This window comes from Argentina silus (assembly GCF_951799395.1).
Source record: "Argentina silus genome assembly, chromosome: 1".
NCBI classification, from domain to species: domain Eukaryota; kingdom Metazoa; phylum Chordata; class Actinopteri; order Argentiniformes; family Argentinidae; genus Argentina; species Argentina silus.
In genome coordinates, this window is record NC_139655.1 from 38,212,370 (window position 1) to 38,236,223 (window position 23,854).

The 23,854-nt window shown below is 40.7% G+C and overlaps 1 protein-coding gene across 1 annotated transcript; it reads right to left on the minus strand.

Moving 5' to 3' along the window:
• Positions 1–16,095: 16,095 nt before the first annotated feature.
• Positions 16,096–19,018, minus strand: ptmab (prothymosin alpha b; the record flags this gene model as incomplete). Its single annotated transcript, XM_083665173.1, has 5 exons — positions 16,096–16,593; positions 16,716–16,792; positions 16,953–17,028; positions 17,321–17,386; positions 18,974–19,018. The coding sequence occupies 5 exons, from the start codon at positions 19,016–19,018 to the stop codon at positions 16,549–16,551; spliced, it is 309 nt and encodes a 102-aa protein (XP_083521299.1). The 3' UTR covers positions 16,096–16,548.
• Positions 19,019–23,854: the final 4,836 nt, after the last annotated feature.

The following is a 23,854-nucleotide window of genomic DNA, read 5'->3' on the forward strand; positions in this document are numbered from 1 at the left end:
ACCCAAAACCATTTCAATGGAAACATCGGACTTTACCTTGGAAAGTAGCTGACGTATGAGCGCGGCTTTGGAATTATTCAAAACAGCGCCCGCTCTAACACGATCAAAGAGAATACGCGGGAGAGGTCCACTGTTTGAGGTGAAAAAAGCCAGGGTTCCCAGAGGAATAAAAACGAAATAAAAATGAAATATCCCAGTGTTCCTAACAAAACAAAGAACCCAAAACCATTTCAATGGAAACGATCGGACTTTACCGTGGAACGTAGCGGACGCATGAGCGCGGCTTTGGAATTATTCAAAACAGCGCCCGCTCTAACACGATCAAAGAGAATACGCGGTAGAGGTCCACTGTTTGAGGCGAAAAAAGACAGTGTTCCCAGAGGAATAAAAACGAAATAAAAATGAAATATCCCAGTGTTCTTAACAAAACAAAGAACCCAAAACCATTTCAATGGAAACGATCGGACTTTACCGTGGAAGGTAGCGGCTTTGGAATTATTCAAAACAGCGCCCGCTCTAACACGATCAAAGAGAATACGTGGGAGAGGTCCACTGTTTGAGGCGAAAAAAGAAAGGGTTCCCAGCGGAAAAATGAATAAAAATTAGTTCCTCACAAAACAAGGAACCCAAAACCATTTCAATGGAAACGATCGGACTTTACCGTGGAACGTAGCGGACGTATGAGCGTGGCTTTGGAATTATTCAAAACAGCGCCCGCTCTAACACGATCAAAGAGAATACGCGGGAGAGGTCCACTGTTTGAGGCGAAAAAAGACAGGGTTCCCAGAGGAATAAAAACGAAATAAAAAAGAAATATGCCAGTGTTCCTAACAAAACAAAGAACCCAAAACCATTTCAATGGAAACGATCGGACTTTACCGTGGAACGTAGCGGACGCATGAGCGCGGCTTTGGAATTATTCAAAACAGCGCCCGCTCTAACACGATCAAAGAGAATACGCGGTAGAGGTCCACTGTTTGAGGTGAAAAAAGCCAGGGTTCCCAGAGGAATAAAAACGAAATAAAAATGAAATATCCCAGTGTTCCTAACAAAACAAAGAACCCAAAACCATTTCAATGGAAACATCGGACTTTACCTTGGAAAGTAGCTGACGTATGAGCGCGGCTTTGGAATTATTCAAAACAGCGCCCGCTCTAACACGATCAAAGAGAATACGCGGGAGAGGTCCACTGTTTGAGGTGAAAAAAGCCAGGGTTCCCAGAGGAATAAAAACGAAATAAAAATGAAATATCCCAGTGTTCCTAACAAAACAAAGAACCCAAAACCATTTCAATGGAAACATCGGACTTTACCTTGGAAAGTAGCTGACGTATGAGCGCGGCTTTGGAATTATTCAAAACAGCGCCCGCTCTAACACGATCAAAGAGAATACGCGGGAGAGGTCCACTGTTTGAGGTGAAAAAAGACAGGGTTCCCAGAGGAATAAAAAGGAAATAAAAATGAAATATTCCAGTGTTCCTAACAAAACAAAGAACCCAAAACCATTTCAATGGAAACATCGGACTTTACCGTGGAATGTAGTGGCTTTGGAATTATTCAAAACAGCGCCCGCTCTAACACGATCAAAGAGAATACGCGGGAGAGGTCCACTGTTTGAGGCGAAAAAAGAAAGGGTTCCCAGCGGAAAAATGAATAAAAATGAGTTCCTCACAAAACAAGGAACCCAAAACCATTTCAATGGAAACGATCGGAGTTTACCTTGGAACATAGCGGACGTATGAGCGCGGCTTTGGAATTATTCAAAACAGCGCCCGCTCTAACACGATCAAAGAGAATACGCGGTAGAGGTCCACTGTTTGAGGCGAAAAAATACAGGGTTCCCAGAGGAATAAAAAAGAAATAAAAAAGAAATATCCCAGTGTTCCTAACAAAACAAAGAACCCAAAACCATTTCAATGGAAACGATCGGACTTTACCGTGGAACGTAGCGGACGCATGAGCGCGGCTTTGGAATTATTCAAAACAGCGCCCGCTCTAACACGATCAAAGAGAATACGCGGTAGAGGTCCACTGTTTGAGGTGAAAAAAGACAGGGTTCCCAGAGGAATAAAAACGAAATAAAAATGAAATATCCCAGTGTTCCTAACAAAACAAAGAACCCAAAACCATTTCAATGGAAACATCGGACTTTACCTTGGAACGTAGCGGACGTATGAGCGCGGCTTTGGAATTATTCAAAACAGCGCCCGCTCTAACACGATCAAAGAGAATACGCGGTAGAGGTCCACTGTTTGAGGCGAAAAAATACAGGGTTCCCAGAGGAATAAAAAAGAAATAAAAAAGAAATATCCCAGTGTTCCTAACAAAACAATGAACCCAAAACCATTTCAATGGAAACATCGGACTTTACCTTGGAAAGTAGCTGACGTATGAGCGCGGCTTTGGAATTATTCAAAACAGCGCCCGCTCTAACACGATCAAAGAGAATACGCGGGAGAGGTCCACTGTTTGAGGTGAAAAAAGACAGGGTTCCCAGAGGAATAAAAAGGAAATAAAAATGAAATATTCCAGTGTTCCTAACAAAACAAAGAACCCAAAACCATTTCAATGGAAACATCGGACTTTACCGTGGAATGTAGTGGCTTTGGAATTATTCAAAACAGCGCCCGCTCTAACACGATCAAAGAGAATACGCGGGAGAGGTCCACTGTTTGAGGCGAAAAAAGAAAGGGTTCCCAGCGGAAAAATGAATAAAAATGAGTTCCTCACAAAACAAGGAACCCAAAACCATTTCAATGGAAACGATCGGAGTTTACCTTGGAACATAGCGGACGTATGAGCGCGGCTTTGGAATTATTCAAAACAGCGCCCGCTCTAACACGATCAAAGAGAATACGCGGTAGAGGTCCACTGTTTGAGGCGAAAAAATACAGGGTTCCCAGAGGAATAAAAAAGAAATAAAAAAGAAATATCCCAGTGTTCCTAACAAAACAAAGAACCCAAAACCATTTCAATGGAAACGATCGGACTTTACCGTGGAACGTAGCGGACGCATGAGCGCGGCTTTGGAATTATTCAAAACAGCGCCCGCTCTAACACGATCAAAGAGAATACGCGGGAGAGGTCCACTGTTTGAGGTGAAAAAAGACAGGGTTCCCAGAGGAATAAAAAGGAAATAAAAATGAAATATTCCAGTGTTCCTAACAAAACAAAGAACCCAAAACCATTTCAATGGAAACATCGGACTTTACCGTGGAATGTAGTGGCTTTGGAATTATTCAAAACAGCGCCCGCTCTAACACGATCAAAGAGAATACGCGGGAGAGGTCCACTGTTTGAGGCGAAAAAAGAAAGGGTTCCCAGCGGAAAAATGAATAAAAATGAGTTCCTCACAAAACAAGGAACCCAAAACCATTTCAATGGAAACGATCGGAGTTTACCTTGGAACATAGCGGACGTATGAGCGCGGCTTTGGAATTATTCAAAACAGCGCCCGCTCTAACACGATCAAAGAGAATACGCGGTAGAGGTCCACTGTTTGAGGCGAAAAAATACAGGGTTCCCAGAGGAATAAAAAAGAAATAAAAAAGAAATATCCCAGTGTTCCTAACAAAACAAAGAACCCAAAACCATTTCAATGGAAACGATCGGACTTTACCGTGGAACGTAGCGGACGCATGAGCGCGGCTTTGGAATTATTCAAAACAGCGCCCGCTCTAACACGATCAAAGAGAATACGCGGTAGAGGTCCACTGTTTGAGGTGAAAAAAGACAGGGTTCCCAGAGGAATAAAAACGAAATAAAAATGAAATATCCCAGTGTTCCTAACAAAACAAAGAACCCAAAACCATTTCAATGGAAACATCGGACTTTACCTTGGAACGTAGCGGACGTATGAGCGCGGCTTTGGAATTATTCAAAACAGCGCCCGCTCTAACACGATCAAAGAGAATACGCGGTAGAGGTCCACTGTTTGAGGCGAAAAAATACAGGGTTCCCAGAGGAATAAAAAAGAAATAAAAATGAAATATCCCAGTGTTCCTAACAAAACAAAGAACCCAAAACTATTTCAATGGAAACGATCGGACTTTACCGTGGAACGTAGCGGACGTATGAGCGCGGCTTTGGAATTATTCAAAACAGCGCCCGCTCTACCACGATCAAAGAGAATACGCGGGAGAAGTCCACTGTTTGAGGCGAAAAAATACAACGTTCCCAGAGGAATAAAAACGAAATAAAAATGAAATATCCCAGTGTTCCTAACAAAACAAAGAACCCAAAACCATTTCAATGGAAACATCGGACTTTACCTTGGAACGTAGCGGACGCATGAGCGCGGCTTTGGAATTATTCAAAACAGCGCCCGCTCGAACACGATCAAAGAGAATACGCGGGAGAGGTCCACTGTTTGAGGCGAAAAAAGACAGGGTTCCCAGCAGAAAAATGAATAAAAATGAGTTCCTCACAAAACAAGGAACCCAAAACCACTTCAATGGAAACGATCGGAGTTTACCTTGGAACGTAGCGGACGTATGAGCGCGGCTTTGGAATTATTCAAAACTGCGCACGCTCTAACACGATCAAAGAGAATACGCGGGAGAGGTCCACTGTTTGAGGCGAAAAAAAACAGGGTTCCCAGAGGAATAAAAACGAAATAAAAATGAAATATCCCAGTGTTCCTAACAAAACAAAGAACCTTAAACTATTTCAATGGAAACGATCGGACTTTACCGTGGAACGTAGCGGACGTATGAGCGCGGCTTTGGAATTATTCAAAACAGCGCCCGCTCTACCACGATCAAAGAGAATACGCGGGAGAAGTCCACTGTTTGAGTCGAAAAAATACAACGTTCCCAGAGGAATAAAAACGAAATAAAAATGAAATATCCCAGTGTTCCTAACAAAACAAAGAACCCAAAACCATTTCAATGGAAACATCGGACTTTACCTTGGAACGTAGCGGACGCATGAGCGCGGCTTTGGAATTATTCAAAACAGCGCCCGCTCGAACACGATCAAAGAGAATACGCGGGAGAGGTCCACTGTTTGAGGCGAAAAAAGACAGGGTTCCCAGCAGAAAAATGAATAAAAATGAGTTCCTCACAAAACAAGGAACCCAAAACCACTTCAATGGAAACGATCGGAGTTTACCTTGGAACGTAGCGGACGTATGAGCGCGGCTTTGGAATTATTCAAAACAGCGCCCGATCAAAGAGAATACGCGGTAGAGGTCCACTGTTTGAGGCCAAAAAAGACAGGGTTCCCAGAGGAATAAAAACGAAATAAAAATGAAATATCCCAGTGTTCCTAACAAAACAACAAACCCAAAACCATTTCAATGGAAACGATCCGACTTTACCGTGGAACGTAGCGGACGTACACTATAAAAAAGATAACTAGTAATTGTTGGTCTCACACACATTTTCGAAACAATCTGACTAAGAAACAAAGATCTGCCACTTGCAACGAACAAAAGCAAGCCTGCCCAACAAACTCCCCTCCAGAGTTGACGAAACAAGAACTAAACAAGAACTTTGAAATCAATGTAACAAGGATTTGAGAGTTGCAACAACTTCACCCCATAGACATGCGCATTGCAGCGCTATACGGGGTTTCCGTGCCTCTGCGCAGGGGACGACACACGAAGTCAACGGCGGGGAATTTTCCTTTTTAACGGCTGCATGAAGTTGACCATTTCTCAGGGCTGCCTTGTCAGGTAAGTGTTTTGTTTTACATAGTCTTGCAAGCTTTTATGAAAGTTTTACTGTAGAGAAGTTCTGTCGATTTTGTTTGATAAGTAAGGACCAAATTGCTACTACTGATGTTCATGATTTCCAGTTGAGGGATGTTGATGAACACAAACATTTTTTGGAAGAGCTTTGGCAGAATGAGAACCTCCAAAGCATTAATGGTGTAAAAAAGGAGTGTGTACTGGGGAAGCATCTACTGTTCTTTCATCCAGTTAATGGGTTCCCTCCAGATATTTTACATGACTTTTTTGAGGGGGTCATTCCTGTGGAATTATCTTTGTGTTTGAAAAATTTGATTGCAAAACCTTTGTTTACATTTGATTCACTAAACAACTGCATAACATCATTTCCCTACAGGCATACAGACAAAGTAAACAAACCACACAAAATTTCAAAAGCAAGCTTTGACAAAGGAAGTGTTGGAGGTAACGGACATGAAAATTGGACATTGTTGCGCTTGCTTCCTTTTATGATTGGATACAAGATACCAGAACACGAGCCTGCTTGGGAGATTTTAATGGACCTTAAGGAAATTGTTGAGATTGTCGTTTCACACACTCTCTCAGAGGAAGCATTGTGTTATTTGTCTTCTAAACTACGGGATCATCGCAAGTTACTCACTAGTACCTTTCCGCAGTTCAGACTTAGGCCAAAACATCACTTTATTGACCATTACCCGAATCTAATTCGCTGTTATGGGCCGTTGGTGGACTTGTGGACGATGAGATTTGAGGCTAAACATTTAAAAGGTGGTCCACGACACTAAAAATTGGAAAAATGTGCTGCTCACACTTTCTTCAAAACACCAGCAAATGTTAGCCTACCATCTAGATAGGCGCAACCTTTTCAAGGCAAAGCTATATGTTGAAAAAGTGAAAGTGGTCAGGGTTTCAGAATTAAATACATCACTCAAGTGTGAAATTGAGAAGAAGTACCCACATCTTCATAGTATGTCTCTGTCTAAAACTATTCACCTGCATGGCACACAGTATGCAGAGGGCATGATTTTATCTTCTGGGCAGTGCAGTGGCCTCCCAGAATTCCATAAGATTGTTATCATTCTTGTCAATGCAGAGGAAGTGACATTCATTTGTAAAAGGCTCTCTTCATGGTACATTGAACATTTCAGATCTTATGAACATCACTGTTCTGAAATTGTAGCCTTGGATCCAGATGCGCTGACGGATTACCACCCTCTAGAACAGGGGTGGGCAATTAATTTTCCCAGGGGCCACATGAGAAACAGAAAATATTATGGAGGGCCGGGCCAATAGCCTGAACTCAATTCTACATAACATTAATTTTATTTCTTTGTAAAAAGCGGTAAATTGCATTGTTTTGACAAGCTGTGACTGGTAAGAGTAAATGTTATGATTATTAAGCAATGAAAAAGTGAGGTTGCCTTACAAGAAATGGCATTTATTCAATCACTTTTTCAAAAACAATGGTACACAAAATAAGAATGTTTTTAACAATTGTGACTTGCTCATTTCTCCACTCAGTCACATTAACCCCAAAACACATTTTACTTTAATATACAGTATTGTTGGAAAGAGGAGATCCATCCTTCTAATTTACTGTTTCAGTTTTTTTTCTTGTTCAGTGAGAGAAATCTAGTCTCTGTTGGGCTTTAACAAGTGTATCAAAGTCAGGCTGAATGTCTGAGGTGGCTATGCGAAGCACAGCTGACAGATGATCATCAGTGAGAGAGGATCTATACCTGGATTTGTTAAACTTCATCAATGAAAATGTTTGTTCACATATGTAGGTAGATCCAAAGAGAACCAACATCTTCTGAGCATGTCTCCTCATGTTTGGAAAGTTCTCCTTTTTGAGAGAGGAGTAAAAGTCTGACTTAAAGTGCTCTGCCAGTACCACATCAGATTGCAGGTCAATGAGCTCCAGCTGAACGTCACTGGGTGCATTATCCATAATGCAGGTGAAGGGAGAGAAGATCATGCTCATTTCATCCTCAACTGTTTTGAAATCTTCAAATCGCCTTGAAAACTCACCATGCAGTGCTCCTAACATGGATGAGTACCAGTGGAGGTGATCAGCTGATGGTTTGACTTCTTTCAGGGTTTGCATGTGAGTGAGAGTGTTGCTGTCCAGTTGGCTTGAAAGAAACTGCAACTTTCTCATGAAAGCCTTCACCAGGCTGTGCATTTCATGAACAAAAAGGCCCTTGCCTTGCAGTTTGGTGTTCAGTTCATTCATCAGTGCAGTCACATCCACAGCAAATGCAAAATCTGCCATCCAGTCCCCATCTGAGAGCTCTGGGATGTCTTTGCCTTTCCTCTCACAAAACTCCAGAATCTCTGCTTTCAGGTCCCAAACTCTTTTCAGCACTTTGCCCAGGCTGAGCCATCTGACAGTTGTGTGGTCACCATGTTCAGACTCATGCTCCTCCAAAAGCTCAACAAACTGTCTGTGATTTAATGCTCTTGCCCTGATAAAGCATACTATTTTAGTTACAACATCAGTAACATGGTTCACTTTTAACACTGACTTGCACAACACATTCTGATGTAGAATACAATGTAAAAATACCAATTTCTGCTCTGGGTCGATTTCAGTCACTTTATCTTGCATTCGTTTCAAAAGTCCAACATTTTTCCCCGTCAGATTTGGACAACCATCGGTTGTGACACCTGCCAGTCTGTCCCATCTCAGTCCCAGCTCGTCCATGCATGCATTTACCTCCGTAAACAGATCGCTCCCCGTCGTCGTCCCTTTCATTGACCGCACTGCTGCCAGCTCCTCCGTAATCTTGAAGTCTTTCGTTATCCCACGTAAAAATACAAGTAACTGGGCTGTGTCACGGACATCACAGCTCTCGTCCAAAGCTAAGGAGAAAAAGTCCAAATTTGCAATCTCACTTTGCAGCTGAAGCTCCAAATTCCCTGCGATGTCCTCGATCCTTCTCATCACGGTTCGCCTGGACAGCGGGACTTTCTCAAATGCTTCTTTTTTCTCGGGGCATATTAGCGCCGCAGAGTCCACCAAGCACTCTTTAATGAACTCCCCCTCCGAGAATGACTTGCTGTTTTTAGCGATTTTGTGGGATATCACAAAGCTGGTCTTGGTTGCTGCCTCACTGGATGTGTGAAGCTTGGTAAAAAAGCCTTGTTGCCTCTGTAGCTTAGCTAGCAAAGCTTCTGTTGTCCGTGACCGTTCAGCACCAGTCAACTCTTTGTATTTTCCCGCGTGTTTCGTCTCGTAATGTCGATTCAAATTGTAATCCTTGAAAACGGCAATCTGCTCTCCGCAAACTAAACACACAGCTTTACCTCTGACTATAGTAAATAAATACTTATCAGTCCATGTTTTGTTGAAAACTCTGCATTCGGCATCGACCTTTCTTTTTTTGGCGTGACCAGACATTTTGAGGGCTATCTTGTGACAAGGTAATGTCAGATACCGTCAATCAGACTCGTCTCATCACACAATGTTTTACGACACGTCATATCGAGTCATTAGGTACGCTTAAAAAACGTATAAATAAATAAAAAACAATACGTTTATTTTCTAATTTCCATTTATCCCTACGGGGCCGGTCAACGTCAGCCAAAGGGCCGTATGTGGCCCGCGGGCCGTGCTATGCCCAGGTCTGCTCTAGAAGCATATAAAGTCAGTGGAAAATTGATGGTGACCACAAGGACATTCATCCTCAATTAAAGCAGCTGAAAATGGTATGTTGTCTTGTGCCAGCTGTTTGCACTAAAAGGGTCTATAAGTATTGTTGGTCACATTAGCCTATATAGTGATGCAGAATCAGACTGTTCTCCCACTTTCTCTCTCTCTCTCTCTCTAGACTTTGTTACTTCGGGTCGCCATCTCCCCAAAAGAAGCCAGAAGAATTCAGCTCACATACCTTCCAGAATCTGTGGACCAGCTAATTGAGGTACTTAAAGAGCGACTTCAACTTCAAGGTGATTTCACACTCCAATTTGAAGATCCGGACTTTGGAAATTCTTTATGCCAATTGATCACAATGTCTGAATTGCCTGAGGGGCGTGCAGTCCTACATATTATGTGGAACTCTGACTCATCCCCTCTTAACTCATCCTCTCTTAACCTATCTGACCATTCCATTGGATCAGTGTCCTCTCTGGATACGGCAAGTTTTCATTAAGAAGATTTTAGGTCTCTAGTGATTCTGTCCCGAGCACGTCTAGTGATTCTGCCCAGAGCAGATTAAGACAAGTCACTAAATGGCCCTCTCCGTTCACCATTCCTAAGTTCTCATATGATGTTGAACTGAAATTGCGAAAGGGAAATGAGATCTATGAAAAGACAAAGAAGCCCCTTGATGTGACTAGAGATGTCAAAATGGAAGTTTTGGATAAAGTGGCACAAGCTATTTTTGACCTCAGAGGAGGCTATCCTGAGAAAGATCAAGTAGCATCAGTTGCCTCTGCGCTGGTTCTCAAGTATCTGTGCCTTAAGGAGTCAGATAGCATAACAGGCTGTGATGGATGGCTAATGAGTATCAGATATAAGATTGGTAACTTTAGGGCAAAACTGCGTAATGCGGGGTGCAATGAGGTAAATGTAAACAGAAAAAGAAAGCAAGGAGATGGGAATGACTGTCCATTCACACTGAAAAAGGCCAAACGTGGAGAGGTCAATCATGTCCCGGACAATCCGGAACACCATGATGATTCTACTCTTGAGGAGGAACGGCTTGCTCTGATCGAAGAAATGAAGAAGAAGAAAAGGCACATGGGACTGATTCGGCACAAGATGGAACTGACCTTTTCCCTTAGACGGAAAGAAATAGTAGAGATGCAGCCTATGGTGTCAGCGGTCCAGAAGAGATGGCCTGTGCTGTTTTCTCTTGAAGAGGTAAGGTTTTTCATGTGTATTTATTTGTATTTAAATGCTCATTTCAGAGTGTGTAACGGGACAGCACCCCATTCTTGCCTCTGAATGTAGTGAATCCTGCATTGTGTTCTATTGGGTTTTTCTCTCCCTGTTGAGAAAATAATAAAAACAGCAAATAAAATACAGAATACAAATTTGACTTGATACACTAATTTTCTATATGGGCAAAATAATGAAATTATATTGTTAATTGTGTGCAGATCTCTGAAGAATTTTATCGAATCACCAGCAAGGACCTCCTTGGAACGTTCAATGCATCCCTTGACAAATATGTGCTTCGCCTGCTAAGACTGTATCGGGCAAGGAAGGCAGCTTTGGATCTGACGATGGAAGACCTCCTGGATAAGCTTGATGAAGAAGTGAGTAAAGTGCCTAAAGCTAAAAGTATGCTTATGCAAAAAATGACCTGGCTTTACTACTTTACTTACAAACCTTGACCAATTGGTATGTTAAGCAGCCAAAAGAGCGTTGTCCACCAAAGCCAAATATCAAGTGCTCCTTTGCCTAACATTTCTAGGAGATACATATAGGTTACAGTATACACATGCTTGTAAACACATCTCTTCTCAGTAAAAATGTTGGCAGCAGCCAAAAAACACTTAAGACAAGTGGTTGTAAAAATCCATGTAATCAATCTTTTTAGTTCTTGATGACATTTGATAACTATGATTTGTAGAAATATGCCTTAATGCCGCACTATATGAATTGGTGGGTGGGTGTGTGTGTGTGTGTGTCTGTCTGTAGACAAGGGAGATTGTGTCTCAACGAACAACAGCAGCACTGAGAGGCCTGCCCATTTTCGTCCGGGAGGATGCGTCTGAGTTTTTCCTGAGGTGTTTGGTAAGTAATAGTAGCTGTAGGAAATAGACTTGCAAAATGAAAGTGCTACTCAATGTAGGATTTCAAAGCTTACGGTAATCATTTTATGCACAATACACTTTGTGGAAGATATTTTATTTACCCCCAGAGATGGTTTTCAGGATGTTCATCCAAAATGCACAAAAAACACCTGCCATCATTGCAGTTCATCAGTCCAGATAAGTGTGGTGCGTGGAATGAGTTTTTAGTGACTGTCTTCTTTTTATCTACTGAGGGGCAACTGTTGTTGGCTGGTGTATTTGTGCAATAAATAGTATTAACTAAAAAAAACTGTTAACAACAACTGGTGATGGGTCACTTTTGGGTCTAACATTATAAAACATCCACAAGCTGAAGGGGAAAAGTAGCAGGGTACTAATGATAACGTTAGAATCAGTAAAATGATTTTTTCCTTAATTTTCCACAGTACTTAATCATGTCTCTGACTTTTCCTCAGGACACTGATCCTGAGGAAGCTGTGATCCGAGATGTGCATGTTGCAATCCTGACCGTCTATGAAGACGACGATGCCACCACATCACCAACAATACGAGACATGGCTGTTGTCTTGGAAGGGGCCATTATACTACACAACCTACCAAACCTTCAAACTGCCTTGGCATACCTCTTTGGCCTGCTGTATGCCATGAACATTGATTATCCAAAACCAATGAAGTACACATTTGAAGCAATCCAGACCATCTTTTTTGAGCTTGGTTCTCGATGCTCACAGCGCATAAGGTCTCTGAAAACTAAGCTTTTGCTGTGAATGTTAACACAGAAGCCATATATGATAAAACTGTTCCACCGGTTTGAGCAGTTCAGTTTGAGCAAGTTTGCACAGGTTTATTTCCAAGCTTTTTAATTGTTGAATAAGAAATGTTTGGATTTGTAGTGTGGATGCACTGTTTTTTTTTCTTCTTCACTGGAGACACTGGCTATTTTGCTTTATTCTTTGACCAGCTCGTAGGAGAGCTGAGGACCAGGACTCTATATGTTTTTGGAGAATGTAGGGGCCTGCATATTTGTGTGTGTGAATGGTTAGGGAGGGGATGTTGGAAGTGATGAAGTTTCCTCTTCTGCAGGTATTTGTGTGTAAGACCAGTGGTTACCATGTAACATCCTTGTTTAAGGCAGTTATATGAGCGGCAAGAGGCTCAGCATCAGCCCTCCACACAAACTATCATTTTAGTTATAATAAAATGCCTTATTGTGTCTATTTTTTCTGTTTGCAATCAAGCTTTTTGATTGAATAAGAAATATTTGGATTTGTTGTGTGGATGCTCTGGATTCTTTTTTTTTTTCACAGGAGGCACTGGCTATTTTCCTTTTCTTTGACTTTTACTTCTTCTCAACCTATTCAGCACATTATCATGTGAGCCCTTTTGTTTGTAAAATACATTTGTAGCATTTGTGGAGTTCTGTGAACAGATAGCAAGAAGCACTTTACAATAAACAAGGTTTCAGCTAAGTTCCATTGTTGTGTGGTCATTATAGTATGTATATACATTTAGTGACTATTCCTTTAAATGAAAATACAAAAAATAAAAGGTATTCTGGCTAATTTACTGAGTGTGTTGAAGGTAGAAATACATGACATTAAAGCAAGAAATTCATTCTTATCAGGATAAAAATATAATTAGATGAACAAGAAGTTCCAAGTTGGCAGAACTTGTCCAATTTACTTGAAATTGTATCTAAAGCCAACAACAGTACACATAAGTTGAGAGAACTCAAATATCTCTTGCATCATGTTGCCTTGATAATTTGAGTTTTCTCAACTTTTTTACAGTGTACAGAGAGCGCCTGAGAGCTGTGGACCAGGAGCTACGTGTGTGTCTGTCATCCATTCCTGCGAGAATAGTGTGTGTGTGTGTATGCGTGCGTGTAAGAGTAGTAGGCTACATGCGTCATGCATTTGTTGTTCGTCAGAGACAGTGTGTGTATTCTAATGATAATCAACATTTAAAAAAATAAATATATATATATATATTGGGGTGCCTTGAGATTTTTCATTCATGCAAAGGGTGCCGTGACTGAAAAAAGGTTGAGAAACACTGGTCTACAGTACTAGTATCTGATCATACAGCGGTAATCTAAATGTGCTCCTTTTGCTGAGGGATTCTAATCACCTCTTTCTTGTCTCTACTTGTCTTCTATCTCACTTGCCTTCTAGTGCCATATAAAACTCAGATTTTAAATGTTTGCTTTTTCAGAAATCCCCCAAAAATGAAATATCATTTTACATTTCAAGTAATGTTGCAGTTAGTTTCCATTGTTATCTTGCTTTGCATGTGGGGAAACAAAAGTTATACAAAAGCTGTGACAAATGCTGAATTCTGTGACAAATGTTTTATTAATTTGTAAGTAACGAAACACATATCCCAAGAGCAACACAATCGATCACAGGTGCATGGGAAATGGTTAATATTCAGATTACAGAATTCAGAATTCAGAATTACATATTTTTTATGTGGTGAGGTTGCTTCATAACAGGTTCAGTCAGTTTTAATATGTTTTAAGAAAACAACAATACATTAGGTTTGGCGTAATTGAATGGTTCCGCTCTGATATAGCTCCTGAAGTTATACATTAAACATTAAATCCAATATTATAAGGCGGGAAGCCCATAAACTTTTAAAACCCCCATAGGTAGGTAAAAACACAGAGCGAACCTTCAGGTGGAAGCTGGGGCGGTGTGTGGGACAACCAAAATGTAACTCGCATAGCCAGTGGAAAAAAATACTGTTTAACCATGGTGGAGTGTTGCATAACTCTGCTCTTTTAAGTCTAGTTCTATTAACATGTGATGTGTTTGCTTTCTTTCACAGACTTCATTTCAGTCAGGACACTTATGTAGTTTTAATAAGTTTAATGAAAATGGTAATACATTGGGTTTGGCGTAATTGGATGGGTCCGCTCTGATATAGCTCCCTGCCTTAAGTTAAACAAAATTAAATACAATATTATAAGGCGGGGAGCCCATACATTTTTCAAACCCCAACAACAGAACCATCCAACACCAATGTGTATCAGGAAAAAACATCCCGGTGTCCCCCTGCACCTTCTTCAGTGCAGGGCGCAATGAACTTGCATCCTGACAAGACAAGAGGTCATTCTAGCATGATGTGAATCTAAAACTGTGTATCCACGGTAATTGCCCCGGTACCTGCTTAGCAGGGTGACCATCCCATTGTCCCCCTGCACCTTCTTCAGGTCTTTACAGCCCTTTAGAGATGTCATTTGCTTCAGCACCTATACGATGTTTGCGAAGCAGATACTACCTATGTTCTCTGGTACATGGGAATATTCTACCTTAGGAACTATGTGTTTACAGTGATTCCATCACTGTTTTCCTGCACATATTTCAGGATTGACCAGGGGATCCTGGTCAAAAACCACCTCATTGTTCTGTGCTAGTTTCTAGTTCACAGAGCACGTCTGCGACCCACCGTGGATGATTATCGAGATCTGTCAGGTCATTCTACTTTTTACTACGCAGTCAGTACCCAGCCACCACCTGCTATGAGTAACTGTTTCATCACATACTTTTCTCTTAATTTCAACAGCTGTACCATTGTTTATTGCAACCATTGTCACGTCTCTATATCATACATTACTCAGCGTCTTTTGGGCTTCACAAGTTCTTAGAATTCAATCTAATATAATGTTTGTATGCCACTGAGGACATTGACCCATTAGCCTGTAAGCAAGCTGTTAATTGCTGCACGCCATCACATCTCCTTGTATACCTTGTATGTACTCAGCGCTTGTGCTTGATACTGTCTTTCTGATTTCATCCATGACCAAAATGTAACTCCCATAACCAGTGGTAAAAACACTATTTAACCATGGTGGACTGTTGCATAACTCGGCTCTTTTAAGCCTAGTCCCATGAACATGTGATGTGTTTGCTTTCTTTCATACGTGGGTTCAGCTGTCCGTCTCCTGACGGCCAGCTGCCCTTTTCCTTAAAGTGCCCTGCCTGAACATACGTAAACTTTATTCATGGATGTATACGCCAGTCATGGCTGAGGCTCCCAGTATACAGCTACTTCAAGCAATCTGCAGCTGTGGTTCACTGTTTGTAAAACAGATAAAAAAGGAATTAAATTATAGAAAATAATGCTTAAAAATTCATTGTTCTGATTAATGTGAACTTGTGGGTTGCGTTAGTATTGCAAAAAGAAGGGCAGGGGAGATCTCACCTTTGATTTATATATGCATCCCCGCTTTAATTTAATGTTTTCTGATTAGTTTTACCACTTAGAAATTACAACCCTTTTTATACATAGTCCCCCTATTTCAGGGAACCAGTAGAATTAAAAAACAAACATAAACCCCATATTAATTGTCTGATTTCACATCCAAACTTGGAGTACAGAGCAAAGAAAATGACAAAATCTATCCCATCAAAATCCCAGAAAAACAGTGGCTCGGTTGGAATAAGAACCTACCAATCTAACACAAAAACATAATTAAAAGAAAAAGGAGATACAGAGTATAACTCACAAAATAAAAGTATGGTTTATTGTCGAACAACAAACTTCTCACATACATCAAAACAGGCCATTGTAAAACAAAAGTCGCTGACAAAAAAGAAAAAGAAAAGATGCTCCTTTTCTTTGGCCTTGCCCTCCCATACAAACAAACAGAAAGTAGTTATGGTACAACTGAAGTCCATACATAAAATGTACTGGAATGCTCTGAGTTCAACGGCTTATTTACACATTTCTTTCAGTTGAGATACCTTAACATGGTCAACCAAGTTGAACCTTTCATAATAAGCACCAATTTGGAGATCACAGAAGATTACTACAGAAAGACTGATCTCTGAACAATATGTACAAAAATATAAAATGTAAATAAAAATACAAACAAAATTCTCCTTGTGTGTATTTCATTGAGAATGTAGAGCCTTGATCTGAGTAGTTCTGTTGGTCATTTCCTTTAGAAAATGTGCAGTTGGGGTGTTTGTGTGAACGTGGATGTTGACCCCGTTAAATTTTTTGTTGAGTCCTTGGGCCCCCCGACCCCAACATAAAGGTCAAAAGTGACGAATCGAAGGGGTTCAGTAGGATGGGAGAACTTTTCAATCATCATTGTCGGTTTTCTGCTTCTTGGTTTCAACCTCATCCTGAAGAAATTGAAGGGGGAAACAATCAATAGATACTCTCGTGCACAAAAGATGATCTCCCAAAAAGCAATAGGGTGTAGTCATCCAATCACCCATTGAGGGGTCCTAGTTTGTTTCTTTACCTTGTCATCTTCATCTTCTTCTTCGGCCGCTCGCTTTGTGCCTCCCTCAGTCTTGTCATCATCACTGTCATCGTCAGCTACAAACAAAATGCAATTCACTTGAGTTTAACATCTTATTTCTAATTAGAACCGAAATCTAATTTCAGTTGCAACAAAATGTAATTCATTCAAGTCTTCGTGCTGCATAGCTTGATTGGTTCAGCTGCATCAATGGCAAAAGACAAGTATTTTATGCACCTTCTTCATCGTGTTCCTCATCATCTTCCTCCACTTCATCATCATCTATCTCTGGCTCGCCATTTTCCTCATTCTCCTGTGGATATTTAAAAAAAAAAAAAGTGAAAAAGGTTTTGGACTTTTTTCTTCTGAACAAAATCATTCTGGGAAAATAGCATTGTTTTTGCACTGAAGAAGAAATGTTAACATTCAAAATTCCTCAAAAGGAATTATGTGATTTAAATTTAGAACAGGTTTTTAATGGGGTCTGCTCTTGGGCAAATGAATGAACCGTGGCATATCCCATGAAAGTATCCAAGATTAACCTAATAGTATAACGTAAAGGTTTGAGCAAATAAGTGATATGTTAATGTTATTGGGCACACTACCTTTCCATTGGTGGTGGCATCTTTGCCATTCTCTTTCTCATCAAGCAGTTTCTTCTTCTTAAGATCCTGTAGGAGAGAGAGAAATAATGTTAAATCTTTACAGCTGTCCCTGTAACATAGTGGTACATTCTTCAAGTCACATGGTTCCAGGTAGTGACATCATTTAGGTCTTCTGTCTGCCATTGTGGAAAGAAAGGAATCTTTTCTCTTTTTTTTGTCCATTTAGGATTGTTTTATAATGTTTGACTGACCATGTCAGGCTAAACATGTCAACCATGTTGGCTAAATTATTGACAGAAAAATATGAATTCTATTAAATTCTCTTATTATGTAGGCCATTTGTAACTTAATGCAAGCCATGTGGCCAGTTACAATGTTTAAGTCCAACCTCAAGACTTACCTTTTCAGCACTGCATACGGTTGCCCACAGCAACTCTCCCTTCCCCATTGTCATTATTTCACTGTGTTAATAGTGTTTTATTCTGTATTATGTTTTTATATGTTATATTGTTTTGATGTTGCTTGCAGTGGTGGCTTCACAAAACTGAACTTTATCTCCGGATCGTACATCAACAGCAACTCTTTTGCAAATCAGCGAACGCTCATCTCAACAAAATGAAAAAAAAAGTTGGACATAAAAATCTGTTCCTCTTTGCAGATGTGCACCTGCATGTCTTCCCTCTCTCCTTGTTCTACCTGCCTATCCGCCCTCCGCCGACTGCAAGCAGAATGGGAAAGTTGGCTAGGATGGATTGAATTATAGAGAAAAAAAACAGTGAATGTAAACCGAATATAAACCGGGTGGAAAAAAAACACGAACTCCCATCCCCTCCGCTGTGCCCCGCCCCCCCAGCCAGTAATGATCAAACGGTCCCTACAGAAAAGTGCGGGGAGGATGAGGACGGATGGGCTGAGCCCGGAGTCGCGCAAACCATCCTATGATAACATCTGTTAACGGTTCCGATTAAGCTGTCATCGAATCATACCGCTGCATTGCATAATAGCCTATAATGTTCAATGGCTGCATTGAGTTGGTATGATGGCTGTTCCTTGACAATAGGTTATTCGTTTGTATTCTGCAATAGAGAGAGGAGTAGAGCAGCCTTTGAGCGGCCGGCGAACTTCAAATCATTGCTCCACGATAGTGGGCTCTGAAAAACATGTTTGCCAAAAAATATGGCATATCAAATTTCCCAGGAAATTAAATACCGTCGCCTTTAAGGTCACGGATAAAAAACGATAGTGAGCGGTGGCTACACTCGACTACTGAACGATTTAACCTTCCCCTTATTAACCTTCAACAGGAACCGATACGCTCGTATAAACAAAGAACTCGCGCAGACTGTTAGCCTTACATTGCAGAAAATTAGAGGTTTTCTTATAGGACATTTCCATTAAGCGGTCGCGACACTTGTTTTACATTTAGCATTCTCTATACTCTGCTAGCCCATCAAATGATGGAGCCTCTGTATCCTTTATGTGCGGCTTCGCCAGCCCACAGTCCAATTGGACTCCTATAGTCATAAAGCCTGTACACTGGCTTGTTTACAACTGTTTGAGTAGCGAGAACAAATGCCACAAAAACAGTTCAAAAAAATCTTAATCAGAAATCTCAAATTCATATGAACCTAATTTCAAGAAGTTATTTCTTACCTTGGTAGAGATATCTGAAACCGTATCAACTTTTGTGTCTGCCATTGTTTATAATAACTTCACTAAATTAAGGTACTGGGGAATCAACGTATATTTAAAATCAAACCCCTCGTTGGCTCCGTCTCAATCACGTCCCATCTGTACTGACGACGAAGGGGCTTTCATATAGGCTGGTGGGCGGAAGGAAGGAGGCGGGCAGAGTGACGTGATTGGTCAGCGGTGTCACAGTGTGTAAATGTAGGAGGCGGCCAGAGCGACGTGATTGATCAGCGGTTTCACAGTGTGTCTTCATGCGCGTTGGAGTCGAACAATGTATAATATTTTCAGACCCAGCTGACACACCCGCCTTTACCAATCTGTAGCAAATGTCCGTTCCCAACGATGCTTTGTCGAATGAATGAACTCACACCGATGATTAGCCTACACAACTTTGCGCAACTGAAAGAAGCCCATGTCAAAATTCTAATATCGCCATTAGAGTTTTGAAGTTGACATCGTTGATTGGTTTAGCTCGGAGTCGACTTCTGCTGCCTCCACCGCCAATCAATGGTCGACTAGAGCAATTAAGAAACTTTGGGGAGTTGGTAACGAATTCCCCAATTTAATCGCGATAGAATGCTTCAACTTTGTATACGTTGCAAATTGTTTTCTTTATTTTCCGAGATAAATACAGCGTGGATATTTTTTAAATGTTGCATTGAAGAGTTTTCGTCACCTCGTTTGTACGCACACATCTATGTAGTATAGTATACAATTTGAGTATCAAAGTCGCCTTTAACTTGAATTCAAACTTTGTACACCGATACTCAAATCCATGAGTGAATAAACTAAGTTTTTTTTCAGCACCCAGCAAACACGGACATGTAGTTGCAATGTAGTTTTTTTTTGTTTTGTTGTTTTTTTACACATTTGAATGTTGTTGGCATATTTATTCATGTTGTCACAGCTAGGCACAGAAGATGTGGCGACTTGGCTTCAAACGTAGCAGACCGCTAAACGACGACTCACATCGCGGATTTGAAGACATTTCTCCAACTAAAATTGCCTAGCAAGTTTTGTTTTTCGATAAGGGTACAGTAAACTGGAAATAATTACCTTGTCTCAGGCATTTCCCGATTTCAGCCAGCATTCCGAGATGGCCACCGGAAAACCCCCTCGCATTAATGCGACCCGTGCATCATTTACCTACCGGCTGTGCTGTGGTTGTGCCATTTCTGACCTTTCTTAAATTGCATTTTTTTTTAAAGGACGATAAATAACTTGAGTTTGAGAAAATATATTAATGACAGCGAAGTGGGTGTGAATGCGGGGTCATGTGAATTAAAGTATTTTTTTTTCCGGCCTTCAAATCCGCAATGTGTGAGTCGTCGTTCAGCGGTCTGCATCCCTGTGACTAGCAACCTGCGACTCAGTTACAAATTGGGGCTATAGCGACGAACCCAGTACGAAATGGCAATAATTATTTATTTTTTGCGTACCATTATGGGCTACGTTTTACGTTGCCAATGCCGACTATTAAGAGAACTTAACCCCTGCTCTAGCCAAACATAATAAAATAAATGGAGCTGAATTGAATCCTGGTCCTAGCATAGATTACTTTTTCTTATGATTGATGATTCACTTACTTAGACAAATGTATTTCTTGTAAGTCGCTTTGGATAAAGGCTCTAGCTAAATGCCATAAATGTAAATGAATTCATTAACCATCACAAAACCGTTGTCTGCCATAGAGTCATAGTAGTATGCATCAATCACCCACACTGACATGTAACAATAATGGGCAATGTTGACTTAGGACTTACAAAGGTATAGTGTTTGTCGGACCAATAAGGCGTAACATAACAGCCCCAACAGACGGAAACAACATCATATTTAGTCGAATAATTAAATATTTATTTGAAATAGTTGGTTTTTCAGAGGTAACCGTTCTGTTTGCTTGCGTTTTGCCGCACCCTCTTCTATTCGAGAGCTGACACCTGCACCCCATCAGTGAATTCCCTGGGTCCTGGGTGAGGTCGGCAGGCTACCTTGTCGCAACTAGTGCCGAGAGCCCAATTAGGATCAGCTTGATTCAGTTGTGTGATTTGGCATTACAAATTGGATGGCACCACAAAGCTACCTTAACGGAGGGTATTCATTAGGTTACGTTGGCACCAACTTCGCCACGACCTAACCTCAAGGTTGCGGTACGGTACGGTACGGTGTTTGCTGGCCACTTCGAAATGCAGTTTGAAGTTCCAAACAACAACATCCTCCCTAAAAATAATATAACCCCTCAAAATGGACTTGCTCTGTCGGACAGTAGCTGTTGTTTTTGCATGCACGCAGATTCAAAGAGGTAGGACAGGACAGGACGGGTAAAAGCAAATACCTGCAACCATATAGCTTTGACAACATCTGTGTTTTCAGATCAGTGCAGATGGCGGAGAGAAGACAATGAGAGGTCACTTTAGATGCAGTCCATTCTCAGATTCAGACACATTGCCTTCGCAGTTATTGATCAATTGATATCATTGATTAGCCATTGACACCAGGTTTCTCAGACACATAAGTTGCCAAATGGAAAGTTGCAAAGCAGGATACATTTCAATTAAACGTGTCATGCAAAGGGTTGCAACCAGGTAGATATTTGATAAACAAAGTGGCTCTCTAATTGGTTCCATATCACAATACTATATGTATCATGATATAGCATAATCACATATGATTTCATTGATTAATTAATTGTACCACTCAGTGAAGATAATGCCCTTATACACATTAGTATGTAGGTAGATTTGGGTCAAAACTCGAGAGGTTGTAGATTCGATTTGAGAACTTGTACAATAAATATTTGCACTTGCAGACTTGACATGAGAACTTTTATTGTAAAATAAAGATCTGAAGTTGTATGTTGAGAATTGCCTTCACAGAATATGTCCACAAACCTTTTACTTTTGAATTTGAATTCAGTTTTGCAGTACAACCACAAGTCGGCGCCCACAACCTCTCAAATCTGACATTGCAAGTTCGAATCTTCGCGCCTTGACTTTTGACCCAATTCTTGCGATAAATTAGGGTAAAAACTTGAGCCTGCCTCAGCTACGACGGCAACATGGGGGATCAGTCCCACACTCCGAGGGTAAGTGTAGCTAGATAGCTATATTCCAAAAATGTTGTTTGTTAACTCTCTAAACCTTATCAGTATTATGCTTCACTTGTTTTTTTCTTTCATTGAAATTCATGTGGAAGAGTCCCTCTGAAAGGTAACTTACCTAGTTTATGCTAGCTAGCTCATGACCATGAATGTAAGCTAGCTAGCAATCACAATCATTGGGGTGATAGTGATTGCGCTAACTTAGCTAGCGGAGAGCTACTAACTGTTCAAAGTTTATAACCCTACCAGGTTATGTATTCTAATGACATGTCAATTTCTAACTTGCAATCTATGGGTAATGCAAGTGGCTACATTTTATTTTTTTCAGGTAGAAAATTCAGACATCGAAATTGCAGTGAGAAATCTCCTCAGCTGCCTGAGACGTAGCAACCCACAACCCACACAAACCAGCAGTGGTTTACACCGTTGTCCCACAGTAGGTCAGCCCATGGGCACTCCAGCTGGGGCAAGTGGTGCCCTTGGGGTTGGCCAGGCTGTTAGGAGACCTAACACTACCTATCTTCCGCAGTAGATTGAAGACCCATCTCTTCAGGCTACATCTTAACTGTCCTTCTTAAAGACATTTTCACCCCCCACTAGTCCCCTGTACAAGTTTCTCTCTTGTAAAAAAAACAACAACTAATTCTTCCTTCTTCTAGCATTGTGACTGCCAATGGCCCCTGGTCCTACCATAGATTACTTTTTCTTATGATGACTGATGGATAGATGATTCACTTACTTAAACAAATGTATTTGTTGTAAGTCGCTTTGGATAAAGGCGTCTGTTAAATGCCGTAAATGTAACACAGTGCAACAAGAAATGCAACGGTAGGTAATAGTGTTCTCCAACTCCCATTCATTTTTGACTATACATGTTTATATTCACATCCTCTAAAAGGGTCACCTTAAGTTTTTTTTTTCTATTTCTATTATTACTAATGTTACTTCTATTAAAATAATTGATTTTACTACTTTTACAAACAGAAGATACAATAACCTATATTAATGTGTTATTCAGTGTATAAGTACTCAGTCAGTCAAATATAGAATGGAAATGTGTCTCCCATTTTTCTATTTTTGTGGTGCGCCTACTTATTCTTTTACATTTGAAACACGGACTGTTTTTACTGTACTTAAATAAGTGCTTTAAACATTGTTGAAATATATTGCTACTAACATTAAATCTAGTCAGCTTTGTTCCTTTTCCTTTTCAAAGTTATTTTTTCTTCATGTTTCATTGCAGAAGTTTTCCAGGAATTTACCATGGAAGTAAGACCAAGCTGAAAAGAAAGGCACCTGACCCTGCAAGAGCAACGCCTTTGAGGTTATTAGAACTGTGAATCTTGCAGAAGACGCTGATCACACAGAGGTGAGCCAGTAGGCAAAACCTGATGCTTAAGTTTGTTGTACACTGAGAAAAGATACCCCAACATTTGTTTTGTAGTGTCCTTAAATTATTTGTTTGTGTTCAGCCATGAAGGGCAATTTTAGCCATTTCTATGGTCTCATTACATGTTTTGCCTGAAGCTATTTCTTTGAACCCTCAGATAACCACAGTACTACCCCAAGTTAAACAATGTGCATCGTGGTTGGCTACTTCAAAAAGCCACAGGTAAGTTTATGACACTAAACACATTATCCACTCTACATTTTACATATGTCAGTTTATAACTCTGAGTATTCATTGTTTGATTTAGTGTGTCCTTTAAAAGGGGACAGTGGGCAAAGGAAGATGCCCCAGGCTT